Source organism: Desmodus rotundus, chromosome 10, assembly GCF_022682495.2.
Source record: "Desmodus rotundus isolate HL8 chromosome 10, HLdesRot8A.1, whole genome shotgun sequence".
In the NCBI taxonomy this organism is placed as follows: domain Eukaryota; kingdom Metazoa; phylum Chordata; class Mammalia; order Chiroptera; family Phyllostomidae; genus Desmodus; species Desmodus rotundus.
In genome coordinates, this window is record NC_071396.1 from 49,347,689 (window position 1) to 49,363,803 (window position 16,115).

At 37.7% G+C, this 16,115-nt stretch overlaps 2 protein-coding genes and 1 non-coding gene across 10 annotated transcripts in view; 1 reads left to right on the forward strand and 2 right to left on the reverse strand.

The window, feature by feature from the left end:
- Window positions 1-16,115, reverse strand: part of KLHL3 (kelch like family member 3) — a 266,577-nt gene that overhangs the window by 186,559 nt on the left and 63,903 nt on the right. For 6 of the 8 annotated variants that reach the window (XM_053912760.1, XM_053912766.1, XM_053912767.1 and 3 more), the window contains 4 exons: window positions 9,611-9,763; window positions 8,737-8,940; window positions 6,775-6,869; window positions 4,081-4,303 (listed from right to left, as the gene is read on the reverse strand). Coding sequence is in view for 1 of the 8 variants with exons in the window: in XM_053912766.1 (XP_053768741.1) it covers window positions 4,081-4,144 (64 nt within the window). In the remaining 7 variants the exon portion in view is untranslated. The remainder of the gene's footprint in view (window positions 1-4,080; window positions 4,304-6,774; window positions 6,870-8,736; window positions 8,941-9,610; window positions 9,764-16,115) is intronic. The other 2 variants (XM_053912758.1, XM_053912763.1) reach the window with 2 other exon arrangements.
- LOC112318214 (U6 spliceosomal RNA) lies at window positions 8,820-8,923 on the reverse strand. Its single transcript, XR_002976187.1, has one exon. It is a non-coding gene; the product is annotated as a U6 spliceosomal RNA (small nuclear RNA).
- LOC112318075 (neuropeptide Y receptor type 6-like) lies at window positions 13,254-14,422 on the forward strand. Its single transcript, XM_024575126.2, has one exon. It carries the CDS (start codon window positions 13,254-13,256, stop codon window positions 14,367-14,369), a length of 1,116 nt encoding a protein of 371 aa, XP_024430894.1. The 3' UTR covers window positions 14,370-14,422.

Genomic DNA, 16,115 nt, shown 5'->3' on the forward strand with positions numbered 1-16,115 from the left:
AGGTGGGGGAGGGAGGTGGGTTCAGCTGTGGTGGGGTGGAGGGATGGGGAGAAAAGGCATACAACTGCAATTGAGTAACAATAAAATATTTTTTAAAAAGCTATTCAAAAATTAAAAGTAGGCACTGTCAAAAAATAAAAGATTACTTTAGCTGCTATTTAATAATCAACCTAGCCACCAGCTCACAGACTTCTTCCTGCAGAGCAAAGAAGATACCCCTGTCCTCTACTGAAACACCTTAAAACCAGAGTTGGGAAGAACTTGATTGGTTATAGGGAAGGGAAAGGATATGAAATAAAGTGGAAGAGGTAGGCAGGAGCTATGTCATATAAGACTTTGTAAGCAATAGAAAAGAATCCTGATTGGATGAGAATTGCAATCAGACACTGTTGAAATGCGTTACTCAAGTAAGTGACATGACATAATTTATATTTTCTCAAAATTCACTTTGGTACAGTGTGGAGAAATGATTGGGAGATAAAAGAAAATGTAAAGAAACAAATAGCTATACTATTGCCTTAGTCCTAGTGACAAATGAGGATAGTGTGGACTGGGGTGAGTAGAATAGTAAGAAAAAGAAAAAGATGGACTTAAGACACATTTTTGATGAAGGTAATTGTCGAAAATGCTAAAATTGATCATATTACAGAGGTGATAGATTATTTTCCTCCTCATACTATTTCCCAAGTTCTTAAAAATAATTTTTTTACATGTGAAATAAAAAACATTTCCTTTAAAACAACTAAATTCTAAAATAAAATACTTCCAAGCAGATTCATGCCTAATATTTGCAGTATCTAGGGCAAAAGTATAAATGAAAACCCATACCTCTAAAAATTTTAAATTTATAAAACAGTCTATTAAATAAAATGTTTGATCCATATAACATGACAAAATAAAAAATATGTGTAAAGCTATGATTTTTATATGAATAAAAGCTGACAAAAAAACAGACAATTGAATTTAAGTATTATGGTATATGCTTGAATATAATGTTGATGAGCTGGCAATGTATGGAGGAATAATACACTAGATATACATAATTCATAAATTACAGTATACTTCATTAAATTTCTTACCTTAATTTCATCAAAATTGCTAAGTTATGTTGTTATAAACAAGCTTTCCTCATATTGCCAGTAAGCATCGAAAAGATTAAAAATAAAATGTAATTTATTCAAAGTATATAAAATTTGAAGATATTGCCATGAAAAGATACACTGCATTGGCCAAAAACTCCGTTTAATTTTTTCTATAAAATAAAAGACACATTTTCTCATGTTCACCAATAACTTTATTTATTGATTTGGATATTTTGAGTATGCTGGCTATCTCCTGTGTGGTATAACATTGAATGTTCTCAATTAATGTCTCAATTTGATCGCTATAAACTTCAACTGGTCTACCTGACTGTAGAGCATTGTCCAGCGAGAAATCTCAAGCATGAAACTTCGCAAACCACTTTTGACACATTTGATCAGTCACAGCACCTTCTCTATACACTGCACAAAACTTTTTGTTTCAGTTGCATTTTTACCTTTCTTGAAATAATACAGCATAATATGCTGAATTTTGCATACTTTCTTCCATCTTCTATATTAAAATGGCTACACAAAAACTCACCAATTTTGGTAAGTTTTTTGTTAATACACGCTAATATGTCAGCCATCACAATACAATCTAACAAAATTGTTTCAAATGAGGTTAAAGACAACTAAGCACTACTATAGCCATCTTACAGAAAAAACAAAACAAACTTTTTGGCCAACCCAAAATTAAATGTGAAGTCAAATATTATTTTCATATTTGTTTTCAAACATTATCTTTTTATAAACTTCCCCAAATTATCTATATAATTAAGAAGTAATATACATGCAGATTGGTAGTTACAAAATAGTCGTGGGAATGTAAACTACAATGTAGGAAATATAGTCAATAATAGTGTAATAACTATGTACGGTGCCAGTTGGGTACTGGAAATAACAGTGGGACCACTTTGTAAAGTATATGATGTCTAACCACTATGTGATATACCTGAAACTAATACAAAATAATATTGAATATAAACTGATATGGAAAAAAAATTAAAATACAATTTGCATAGCATAAAAAAGCAATATACAAATTAAAATTAACAAATTCAAAATTTTAAGTAAAATTATTATAATGAAGTTGAAACTCATACAATCTTTTTATTTTTTAAGTATATTTTATTGATTATGTTATTACAGTTGTCCCATTTTTTTCTACTCTTTATTCCCCTCCACCCTGCATTACTCAGCCCTGCAGCATCCCTCCCACCTCAGTTAATTTCCATGGGTCATACATATATAAATTCTTTGGCTCCTCCATTTCCTGTACTATTCTTAACCTCTCCCTGTTGATTTTGTACCTACCATTTATGTTTTTATTCCCTGTACCTTTTCTCACGTTCTCCCACCTCACTCTCCCTGCTAATAACTCTCCATGTGATCTCCATTTCTGTGATTTTGTTCCTGTTCTAGTTGTTTTCTTTGGGTTTTTTTAGGTTCAGTTGTTGATAGTTGTGACTTTGGTGTCATTTTATTGTATGTAGTTTTGATCATCTTCTTTTTCTTAGATAAGTCCCTTTAACATTTCATACAAGGGCTTGGTGATGATGAACTCCTTGAACTTGACCTTATGTGGGAAGCACTTTATCGGCCCTTCCATTCTAACTGATAGCTTAGCTGGATAGAGTAACCTTTGATGTAGGTCCTTGACTTTCATGACTTTGAATACCTCTTTCCAGCCCCTTCTTGCCTATAAGGTTTCTTTGGAGAAATCAGCTGATGGTCTTCTGGGAACTCCTTTGTAAGTAGCTGTCTCCTTTTCTCTTGCTGCTTCTAAGATTCTCTCCTTATCTTTTATCTTGGCTAATGTAATTATGATGTGCCTTGGTATGTTCCTCCTTGGGTCCAACTTCTTTGGGACTCTCTGAGCTTCCTGGACTTCCTGGAAGTCTATTTCCTTTGCCACGCTGGGGAAGTTCTCCTTCATTATTTTTTCATAAGTTTTCAATTTTTTGCTCTTCCTCTTCTCCTTCTGGTACCACTATGATTCAGATGTTGGAATGTTTGAAGTTGTCCCGAAGGTTCCTAAGCCTCCCCTCATTTTCTTGAATTCTTGTTTCTTCATTCTGTTCTGGTTGAATGTTTATTTCTTCCTTCTGCCCCAAATCATTGACTGGAGTCTCGGTTTCCTTCCCTTCACTGTTGGTTCCCTGTATATTTTCCTTTACTTCACTTTGCATAGCCTTTGCTTTTTCCTCTATTTTGTGACCATACTCAACCATTTCTGTGAGCATCCTGATTACCAGTGTTTTGAACTGTGTATCTGATAGGTTGGCTATCTCCTCGTCACTTAGTTCTTTTTCTGGAATTTTTTTTTAAGATTTTATTTATTTTATTTTTAGAGAGAGTGGAAGGGAAGGAGAAAGAGAGGGAGAGAAACATCAATGTGTGGTTGCCTCTCATGCACCCTCTTCTGGGGACTTGGCCCACAACCCAGGCATGTGCCCTGATTGGGAAATGACCCAGTGACCCTTTGGTTCGAAGGCCAGTGCTCAATCCAGTCAGCTACACCAGCCAGAGCTTTTTCTGGAGTTTTGATCTATTTTCATTTCAGTCATATTTCTTTGTCTTGGTGCACCCATTACATTGTCAGGGGCAGAGCCTTAGATATTCACCAGGGTGGGGCAACCCAGGTTGCTGTGTTGTAGTGCTATATGTGGGGGTGGGGTCTGAGAGGAAACAATGCTGCTTGCTCAGCTCTGGGCAGGCTTTCAGTCACATTCTCCACTACCCACAAGCAAATTGAGCCCTTCTTGTGCTGATTCCCAGTAGGTGGGTTTGTGTACGTTCTAGGACCCTATGGGCCCATCCAACAAACTCTCCTGTGATGCTGGGAGTTTCTCCCACTGCTGCAACTCCCACAGATTTTTACAGCCATAGGTTTTGAGGCTTTCTTTTCCCATGCTGGAACCCTGGGTTGCACAGTCTGTCTCACTCCCCAGTTGTTCCTCCTAATTTATCTGCCCGTAAATGTGCAACCGCCACTCACCACCTCTCCTGACTGGTCCTCCAGCCGCTGCCTTGCCATGCATCCTCTCTGAGCCACTGCCCATATCCGCCACTCCTACTAGTCTGAATGTATGTGTCTTCTTTAACTCCTTGGTTGTTAGATTTCCATGCAGTTCAATTTTCTGGCAGTTCTGCTTTTAAATTTGCTGTTGTCCTTCTTTTGGTTGTGCAAGGAGGCAAAGTGTATCTACCTATGCCTCCATCTTGGCCAGTCATGCAATTAAAAAAAAATTAAACATTAGTATATATTTTTACAAAAATAGAACTATGCACAATTCTAGGTTTCAAGGCTCATCCATTGCCTATGTCAACAATTGACATCACATACGTTGTCTGAACCTTGATATATAAAATTTAAGAGTAACATGAATTGTTCAGCCCTGGCTGGTGTGCATTGAGGGCTGGCCTGCAAACCAAAAGGTCACTGGTTCAATTCCCAGCCAGGGCACTTGCCTGGGTTGCAGGCCAGATCCCCAGTTGGAGGCATGTGAGAAGCAACTGATAGATGTATCTCTCACACATCAATGTTTCTCTCCCTCTTTTTCTCCCCCCTTCCCCTCTCTCTAAAAGTAAATAAAATCTTTTAAAAAAAACATGAATTGTTCAATATTGTAAAATATTCCTTAGCTGCTGTGGACCACTATTACAAACATCACTTTAATTTCTGAGTAGAACAACAAATTGAAATACAAAGAGAAACAAGAAAATAGATAGCAGTACTGAAAATGATAATTCATTATGAAAAACTCCATTTAACTTAGCATTTATGCTAAGTTAATTTTTTTTCTCTCACCTAAGAACTTCTGTCCTTCTCAAATCCTCCCTATACACCAAAGCAGTATCCATAACCTTCATGACATTCAGACTTAATCATGTTTTGTTTTAAGGGGATAAGAAAAGCGATGGAGAGAAGTGTATCTGGAGCCTGAGTGAGCCAGCCATTACAGTAAATATCTGGATTACAAATTGGAGTCTGCCGGGGCTAAGTATTGGATCCTAAATGACATTTTTTTTTAAACATTTGTGATATATGGGTCCGCTAAGTACAAGATCCAAGGTAGAGGCACTCTAAGGTGTTAAGGTGATACTGTAAGCTTACTAAGTAAATAGATCACCTAGGATGTACTGAAATCTAAGGGAAAAAACATATCAAACAGGTTAATCATAATAGCTTTGTCTCTTTTTTTAAACACATGTAAGGAGAGAGGTGTTTACAAAATAGAGTCCTTGACAGAGGTAAAGACAGCTGTGGCAGGGTGAGAAAAAAGCAGGGAGCTTTCTTTACCAAGCTGCTGGTATAATCTATCAATTGTAACACAGATGACTGAGACTTTGAGTTTAGAGACTACTTATATTTTTCAAGACGCTCTTCAATCTTGATTTTCCCTAAATTGTTCAAAGTATGAACTCAGAGAATCACCTAATGTTCTAGTTTACACTTATGAAGGTATATCAGTTTAAAGACAAAATGTGGTTTATAACTTAAGAATATATATGGGGTGGGGGCAAAAGTAGGTTTACAGTTGTTCATATGGAAAATAATGCAATAATTAATAAATAATAATATAAGAATAAACTCTGCTTTGTGTACTCACAACTGTAAATCTACTTTTGGCCCACACTGTGTAACTAAAAGTAACACATAACATAATGAGATGGGAGTAATCAGAGACTTGGTCCTTTCTTTTGATACTTTTATCAACTACACTGCCTGCTGTCCAAGGCTACTAGTCTATAAACTAACTTTTGCAATTAAAACAATGAATTTTTAACTGAGGCAAACAAAACCCTAATGTTAGCTAAATTTTATCACCAATACAGTGCAGCACAGGATTACACCAAACAACGTATCAAAAACTTAAAAACAGCCTTGACTGGGTGGCTCAGTTGGTTGTATCGCTGTCCCCCACACCTAATGGTTGCAGGCTCGATTCTTGATTAGGGCACATACTTGGGTTGAGGGTTCAATCCCTGGTCAGGACACATATGGAGAGCGGCTGATCAATTTTCTTCTCTCACATTGATCTTTCTCTCTCTATTTCCCTTCCTCTCTCTCTAAAATCAATGACCATATCCTTGGGATAGGATTGAAAAACTTAAAATAATGACTCTGATTTCACCATTTCTCAATTTCTCATACTCATTCTAGACTTTCTTTGGGAAGGAATGCAGGAATAGAAAAAAATAACTCTGTTTAACCTGGATTCTATACTTGTACTAAGGGAAATTCTTTAAAAAATCAAGAATAATAACTATCACTTATTGAATATCAACTATGTGCTATCATTAACCTTCAAAATAATCCTGCCAGAGAGATGGAAATATTCACCCTATAAAAAAGGAATCAAAAACTCAGAGAGAAATTAAGGGGACTCAGCTAGGTACTATGGGAGAATATGGGTTCAGAGGCAGCTTTGTCGACTTCAACTACTTCTCGAATCTTCACGAACATCACATACGACTAAGATGATCTCTTAGTATCCACCAACCCTGGGGCCTCTGTTAGTATTTGTCAGTATTTTATGTATGAAATCATTTGTTTTTCAATAAGCCCTGCAGTCTCCCAAAGTTTGCTACTCTCTATATTTCAAGTACAAACAGGAAGTAATGGGGATACCACTAAAAGGTGACTGGGTTATGAAGAGGTATGGATCCTCAACTATTTTGACCATACCTGCTCTTCAAGTTGCTATAGAGAAGACTGGCTGCTGTTCCTGTAGTGCACACCCCCTTCTTCTCTGCCACTTCTCCACTCTGCCCAGCAAGGGTCTGTAAAACACAGATGCACAATTTCAACGTTGCTGACTGCCTACGGACACTGAGTTTTTATCAGTTATTTCAGTGTATGGGATGGGGAAACAGAATTGATTTGCAGGGCTTAGTTCTAAAATTTGGGGCTCCATCATTGAATCCATAGGTTAGGAAATATTTCTAAATGTTCCTAGCCTATCCAATAGGTAATGCTAAAAATATCTTCAACCACACTTGATATTCCACAACCTCATTTCTCAGAGACTTCACTCTAAGTATAAGGAAATATTCCTTATACAGCATGGGGCAAAAGTAGGTTTACAGTTGTGAGAACAAGAAAAACATTATTTTTGTATTATTATTTATTTATTATATTATCTTCCATACTGTAAACCTATTTTTGCTCCACCCTGTATTTAATCTAAATTTCACTTTTTTTCAGTCTTCTGTAACAATAAGGAATAGCCCCCTTCTTACAATAATTTTTTAAATACAGAAGAGGGCTTTTCAGCCCCCACTTTCATTTAAGCAGTTCAGTTGTGTCAATTTCAAAGTGGTTGAGGAAAATCCTGTATAATAATCCATACTTTCCTGGGGAACTTAAGGTTAATTTTAATTTTAAAATCATTTCATTAATCTCATAAATTATAGCAAAATCATGAATAAACACTGTCTCTTAACATATAGTAAATTCTCTAAGAGTAATCACTAACATTTACTAATAATTTTCCAGGAATAATTAATTCAAATGTCTGATTTTGGCAAAGCTGATTTTTTTTAAAGTACAAATATACATATATATAGGCCAGAAGATGTCAGATTTTCAAAATGCTTCCTTATCATCTCTACAAGATGACTGAAAGTGACATTTTGAACACATCTTTTAAGCAGTTCCATCTAATATCACTGAGCTGAGATTCTAACTCCTCCCCTCTGGCTCTTCAGTGGCCTCAGATCCTACTGGATTCCAGAGCTCTGTGTGATGATTTCAACACCAGGGAGCAGCTCTGAAATGGAGCTGTAGATTGTTTGGGAGACAGATAAGCCAAGAAGGAAGAGGAGGATGTTGTGATTGAAGAGGTGGCAAACACATCACTTTTTGACAGAGAAATAAGCTTAGAAATATAATCACGGAAATGAAGAAAGAAAACATGTACGAGATGAAAAGAATAGCAAGAGAGCTAGAAATATCCAACAGGTAAGAACTGAGAAACAAATCTCTACAATGTTAAAGAAAATCCTGCTAATGTGTTTTTCAAATGTTTATTTCATGTTAAATAGTCTCATTTTTTAAATATGTGAAGATTATTAAAAATTAGAACTGTCATATTTTCAGGCATAATCACTAGCTGTCTTCTTGCTTGTGTGATCTGAAAAACAACTTCTTAGCTTTAGAATGAACCATTATAAGAAAATCATCAAAAGAAATCATGAAATGCTGGTATCGGCACAATGGGGTTTTAATCATTTTCTGTTTATCTGTTTGTAAATAAACATCTGGTATACTTATTTTCATTGGCAAAGTTTAGCTCTCTTTTCTTGACACATTTGATGTATTGTTATTTTAAAGAATTAAAATCCTCAGCATCCCTATAATAACAAGCTCAGTCATTAACCTTCACAGAAAATGAAAGCCATTTCAGACAATCTGTGTTGGCTTAGTTTTAAAAGTCACTATTAGACTTCGGGAGATGAACTACATACAGTTTTCACTAACACTTTATATGGACTCAAACAATTGTCAGATTGAAGGAAAACACAGATAAACCATCTCCAGCAGAGAAAATCAAACCACAAGTGGTAAAAGAACAGATGGGTCCAACGTTATCCCTAGATCGTGAGTGTGCAGCACGCACCTCTGCAATAGAGAAACATAAAACTGTACCTTTTGGAATGGGTGAAGAGTTGAATAGGATAAGGAGTTTGCATGATGCAGAATAACCAGGCCAATCACTTTTTTGGTCTTTAAAAAATACAGAACGCTTCACGTATTTGCATGTCATCCTTGCACGGGGGCCATGCTAATCTCGGCATTGTTCCAGTTTTGGTGCTTGTGCTGCTGAAGCGGGCACAACACTTTTTCATAAGGCTGTAAGAGAGCAGGCATTTGTTTCTTGATGCTTCTTGTGGTTACTTAATATAGTACTTCATTCTTAGGGAAAGTTCTAAGAAGTATCTTTACAGAGATTCTAGTTCTATTTGTTTACACGGAGGACAAAAGATTAATTTGATTTTTTTAATGCAATGATCAAATAAACTAGAAATATTGCTTGGCATATGTTTAGAAAGTAGAAGTCTTATTCCTGCCTCTGCTACTAACTATACAACTATGAGAAAGTCACTGGGTCTTAGTTGCCAGTGACTTAGTTCTATACTCTAGACAGAATTAAAGTATCATCCCTACCCAAAGTACAGGACTGCTGTAGAGATCAAGTAAGACAGCTCACCTTGTCAGCACTTAAATTCTTAAGTGAATTAATGAATAGGTAAGTACTTTAAAAATCACTAAGCCCTAAACAAGTGTGACATGCTATTTGCATCAACATAGCAATAGAATCAGTGTTCCTAGAGGTCTGAGGAAAAGGAGAGAGAGTTCTATTGAGGAGATGCTTGCAGTGTGGTCCTGCCCAACTTTGGGGCCCTCACATACATACTTGGAAAGCAGGGAGTGCAAAATTTCACTTGCACAAAGCCACAGACTCCCTGAAGTTACATAACGAATTTTTTAATATTAAAGAATTAGAAAATGTTCTACTCACCTGCTCTTAATATGAAGAGCAAGAAATACAGAAATTTCTTCAAGAAATATGAAACAGGAGGCAGCAAAAATAGTAGAAAGAGCATGGGACTCTAAAAGCCAGGAGACTTGGCCTCTGGTCCTGTTCTGCCAGTAATTAACTGCAAAGCCGCATCTGTTGAGTGAGAGCAAGTGTAGAGTCTCTGCCAGGTCAGAAAACCATAGCACCAAATGAAATATAATACATAATCTAAAATATGCTTCATTTTTTCCTGGGTTATGGACAATTAAAGGGAAGAAGGAAACAGAAGAGGATGAGACAGACAGGGAGAGAGGAAGACAATGAGAGGTAAAGAAAAACACAGAGAAACCAAAGGACAGACACAAATGAACTCTACTCCTAACCCTACCCACCCCCACAAAAAAGAGTTCTTGGATAGAGACATAGAAAAAGACACACACTAACAAAAAGACATTCAAATACAAACATAAATATGCATATAGAGACTTTGGCAGAGTAATTCTCTTATTTCGTTCATCTTGAAACTTTTAAACACCAAACTACCAAAACGTGTAATGTAATATTGTACTTTTACATTAAAGCATACATAGACCCAGTTCAAGGCACCTGCCTCATGAGGCAGACACAGCAAAGCTGAAAGTTGAAGACTACCAACTTCTGCCATATGCTAAACTTATTTTTGGGCAAAATATCACTTGGTAATGTGAGATCTCATATCCCTGGTCATTTCCAACCAAACAAGCCAAACATGAACTTTCCTAGAATAGAAATGTATCCCAAGAATTTTTTTATGAATCAAGGCTTAGCATTATTTTGTTTCTGGATAGGCAATATTTAATATTTTAACTTAATAGTTACTTTCTATGTAAAGTGTAAATCCCACATTGCCATTTCAAATCCAACATGGGGGATTTTCCTGTGAAGCTTCTCTGTACTATGTAGAGGGCCCTGGACAATGTAACTCCATCACTCCCCTTTGGCACTCCCCTTTGGCACTCCCCTTTGGTTCCCCCCCAGATGAGGCCCCTCACACCTTCTTCTGAGTTTTCTGAGCTTTGATCCTGTACAGGGATTTACATAGGTGGGAGACAATTTGTACTTTGCTACTAATCAACACAAGACAGTAAAGGGGTGTCGAGGAAGTTGCAGACCTGCTGTGAGTGATTCCCATTCACTCAGTCCAGACAACCCAGATCTCAAGAATGAGCAACACTGGGGTGGGGTGGAGGGATGGGGAGAAAATGCAGACAACTATAATTGAGTAACAATAAACACTTAAAAAAAAAGAATGTGCAACACAACGGTTCCCCATGTTTATTCCTATCTCTATTACCACTCTGCTAGGAACTCTGCAAAATTGTATGAATTTCCACATCTGTAAAGAGAAAACTGTTATTCAAACCTATCTTGGCAGAATTCATAGGAAGCATTTCTTTATTGTAGACAGTGTTAGGGCTGGGAAGGAAACAAAAGCACAAGGCTTTGTTGCTTTTGTTGGGCTTTAGCTAAGCTCTTAGACATTTCTGCACTTTGGTTTCTACCTATGAAACAGATAAAAAACAACCCCACCTCTTTCCTGCAACCTTGATGTTGGAGAAATAAATAGTACAACAGATATAGAAGCACTCATAGCTCTCTGGAGGCCTCAACAAGGACAATAACACTAATAAGCACCTGAATTTGCACATTATTTAATAGTTCATTAGATGCTTTGAATATATTATTTCACTGACCCTTATACCAACATGTAAAATAGGAAGGCCATTTTAAAAATTTCATTTGAAAGATGAAGAATCTGAGGCCCAGAGAAGGGGACTGACTTGCCCAAAATCAAACCAGCTAGTCAGCAGCGGGACTGCCAGGAAGGCTAGTGCTCATTCCAGCCTGCCCACCAGCCTCATTTTCCTTCCTTCCTTCCTTCCTCCACATGAAGCTGGCTTGGTAGGAGGTCTCTAGTAAACAACCGAATCTTTCCATTTCTCATTATATTTCCAGTCCACTGACTGTCATAAAGAGCTAAAATCTGTCTTGACATTCCCCTTCAACCAATACCTATAAACTCCAGGTCTGTTGAACCCCTGAATCATCCAAGCCCTGAACCCTCATTCCAAAAGCCACTATTTTTTAATTTTGTTATTTTTACTTATCACCATATCACATCTAAGCCACAGATCAGTTCCTTGGGTCTTTCTTTATAAGACATACTGTCTTTATCAACAGTTTCTATTCATCTCTGGTATTTTTATGGTGTTTCTCATTGTGGTCTCTATTGTTAAAACCACAGACAGCCATAACAGGTATTCTTAAGGTGATTTCTTTCCAATGAAAATCTGCTAAGCTTTTGAACTCAGAGAGAATGTAAGAGCAGGCCAAGGTAATTTCAAATAGCAAATAAAAGTTCATTCTCTTTCATTGCTATTGCTCAGCTCCCTTTACCAATGTTATGACGTTTTCCTCAAATTCCTAGAGAATAAAGCAAGTCAAGGGGTATTTTTTTTCCCTTTGCCCTCTTTCAATATGTCCTTTTGGGGCCAGAAATCTCAGCACTTAGAATGGCAGGGGGATTATCATGCCTGTTGTATATCCTCGTATGAATAATCCCACTGAATACAACCACCCCAAGCCATGCTGAGCCCTAGGATCAGGGCCCCCCATTCCTCTGGAAGTCAGAAGAAAGGACTCAGAGGGAGGGAGAATTGGAAAATGCTTTCTAAATAAAGTTAATTCTGAGTAACAGCTCACTGGCTGTTACTCACTGGTAGGCACTGGCTTACCCTTTGCCTTGATCTCCAGAATCTGAGCAGTGTACCTAGAAACTGCTTGTGCAAAGTATGGCTTCAGCTCCAGAGAGTAGAAAAACTACCAAGAGGAGGAGTCTTCCAGGCATGATCTGTGATTCTAACCTCCCTTCAGAGTAAAGGCTATAGACTGGCTCTGGGCAGGGGAGCTAACAAATTTTATTCAGCACACATACACTGAACACCTGTTATGTGCTCTGTGTTGGGGCTGTGGGACAAATTTAGTTGCATGATCTCATTTAATCCTTACAACAGCACAAACAAATATTTCTATTCCCATTTTGCAGACAAGAAAACTGAGCAGAAAGGCTAATTGATTTATGCCAAAGTCACACAGACACCAAATGGTGATACTCTAAATGGAGCTCAGCTCCAGACAAATTACTTCTGGCCTCCACAGCACACACACAAGACATGGGGGACAGGGATGGAACATATATTTGGGCTGCCTTCTACAGTGAACAGAATGCCATCACATTTCCTTACTCATTAGCTGGAAAGACTATGCTGGTGGGACAAACAAAGCCCTCCAAGGTGAGAGGGCAAGGGTACAGACAGACCCTCTGGTATCTCTCTATGTCCTCTCAGGGACAGCGTTCCAGCTATAGAATTGTCCAGGTTGTTCAGAACTTACATTAATATTCTGCATTATGTTTAATTTTTTAGAATTTCAAGAGCATATTCAAGTCATTCATGCATTTCTATCAAGCACAAAGATCAAAGAAAATTAAATCTTACAAATTACTCCTTGGAAGCCTGAAAGCAAAGTACTTCCGCAAAACTGGTGGTTAAAATATTCACCCATACAAGTCAGCTTAGAAAAGCTTTCTCATAACCCTGACAAAATGGAACTTCCCTTAAACCATCCAGCACCTAATAAAACCAGCGTGAAGAGCAACAACTCCGCATATTTCTACTTTGAGTCCTGTCGACCTTCCTCTCTAGCCTTGTTCCTATTACTCACAGTCTATACCGTGGTCTTCTTGGTGGGCCTTTTTGGGAACCTCTCTCTCATCACTGTCATCTTCAAGAAGCACAGAGAAGCTCAGAATGTCACCAACATACTGATTGCCAATCTCTCTCTCTCTGACATCTTGGTATGTGTCATGTGCATCCCTTTTACTGTCATCTACACCCTGATGGACCACTGGATATTTGGGGATACTATGTGCAAACTCACCTCCTATGTGCAGAGTGTCTCCATTTCCGTGTCCATATTCTCACTTGTGTTAATTGCTGTTGAAAGATATCAGCTGATTGTGAACCCCCGTGGCTGGAAGCCCAATGTATCTCATGCCTACTGGGGTATCACATTGACTTGGCTATTTTCCCTTATGCTGTCTATTCCCTTCTTCCTGTCCTACCACTTAACTGAGGAGCCTTTCCACAACCTCTCTCTCCCTACTGACCTCTACACCCACCGGGTAGCCTGTATAGAGAGCTGGCCCTCCAAAATGAACCAACTCCTCTTCACCACCTCCCTGTTTATGCTCCAGTACTGTGTCCCTCTGAGCTTCATCCTCATCTGCTACCTGAAGATTGTCATCTGCCTCCATAGGAGAAATGGAAAGGTGGACAGGAAGAGAGAAAATGAGAGCCGGCTCAGTGAGAATAAGAGGATCAATACAATATTGATCTCCATCGTGGTGACCTTTGGGGCCTGTTGGTTGCCCTTGAACATCTTCAATGTCATCTTTGACTGGTATCATGAGGTGCTGATGAGCTGTCAGCATGACCTGGTATTTGTAGTTTGCCACTTGGTTGCTATGGTTTCTACATGTATAAACCCTCTCTTTTATGGTTTTCTCAACAAAAATTTTCAGAAAGATCTGGTGGTACACATTCACTACTGCTGGTGCTTTACACCTCGGGAAAGATATGAAAATATTGCCATCTCCACTATGCACACAGATGACTCCAAGGGATCGTTAAGATTGGCTCCTACATCAACAGGTATATAAAAATTGGTAACATTTAATACTGTATGCAAGCCTTTCTTGAATGAGAGATTGAGAGGTAATGGCTAAAGATAGGGCAAGATTCATAAAGAAGCAGCCAGAGCCAAAAAAAAAAAAAAAAAAAAAGAGCAACTTTATACTACCCAGTTTTGCTTTAGGCCAAACTTGTCTGTGCCATCTCCTTCATATACACACACACACACACACACACTACCCCTTTTGTCTTGGGAGAATAACTTGAACAATTTCGTTGCCGTCATTTGTAGCAGACAATGAGAGTGAGAAAGCGAGAGAGGTTAAGCAGCACTGATGGCTGGGGAACAAAGTTCCCTGATACTATTATTCGATGGAATATCCACATAAGTCATTACGAATGATACCTCCTTGTGTTGAAGGAATTTCACTTGCAGATATGGAAAGTATAACTTTCAACCTTGTAACTATTCAATTAGCAAACTCATAAAGCCCCATTCATAATTTATTAATTAGCTAATAAAATAAGTATGTATTGGAAGTTAAAGGAATGGTTCTAACTTAATATTTTAACTAAGTATTGTAATTATAATTAATTCCAATGCCTAACTCAGATTCTCTAGTTTATGATAAAAGCACATTTTCTTTGCTAACAATGATATTAGCATCGCCAGAACAGGTAACAAACTCTTTTACACTCCAATTATAGTAAAAATCATATTAACTAATTTATTAATAGTAAATGTAGATAGAACCTTCATTTCAGAATGGCTTTTTTTCCTTAAGCAGAGGTCATTATGATTCTATTGCTAGGCCAGTCAACTTTTATAATTAGCTTCAGACTTTTAAAACCTCTCATAAATCTTACCACAAACATTTTTAAAACTCCCTTATCCCCACAGAGTAACTTATACAGGAAAATCAGCTAGATTGTTTTCAAAAAGCATACTAAGAACTGTTCATATAGCCATTAGCTCAGTGACTTCGACAAAATCATGACCAGCTTTACCTCTTTCGATAAATATCCATTATACTATTACTTTTGAGCTGCAGCTTACTTGTATGTTTAATATGTAACTGTTATTTTCTTTCTTTTGAATAAAAAGTAATGTTTCTCTGCATATCTGTGACTTTTCCATTGTTTTTTCCTGCAGATTAGCCTTCACCTTTCCCCCCCTAAAAGATTACTCTACCTCTATCTCTCCCTCCCTCTCTTTTTCCCTTCCCTCTCTTTTTGCTTCCCTCTCTTCCTTTATCCCTACCTCCCTCTGTCTTTTCCTTCTCTTCAGGATTTCTGTTCTCTCTGTTATGTCATTTTTGGAAAAATTAACAACATAAGCACCATAAGACTCCAAAATGCAGTAAAATGTAAGAGTCTCACTGAATTAGCTGCAAAAAAACCTCATACCTAAAAACCAACTTCAGCCCTGGCCAGAGTGGTTCAGCTGGTCGGGCATCGTCTTGCAATCCAAAACTTTGTGGGTTCAATTACTGGTTAGGGCACATGCCTAGGTTTCAGGTTCAGTCCCCAGTAGGGGTGCGTACAAAAGGCAACCAATCAATGTTTCTCTCTCACACTGATGTTTCTCTCCCTCTCTTTCTTCCTCCCTTCCCCTCACTCTCTAAAAAAATAAAAAATAAAAATAAAAAGCAACTTCAAATGGTGTCAGCTTAGAATCTTAAAGGTATAGGACTGTGGTCAGTTAGCCCAGAAAGCAATCAACTCTCCCTTGATATGTTTTCTATCTCACAGGTAGTGATTAGTACTATAATTAA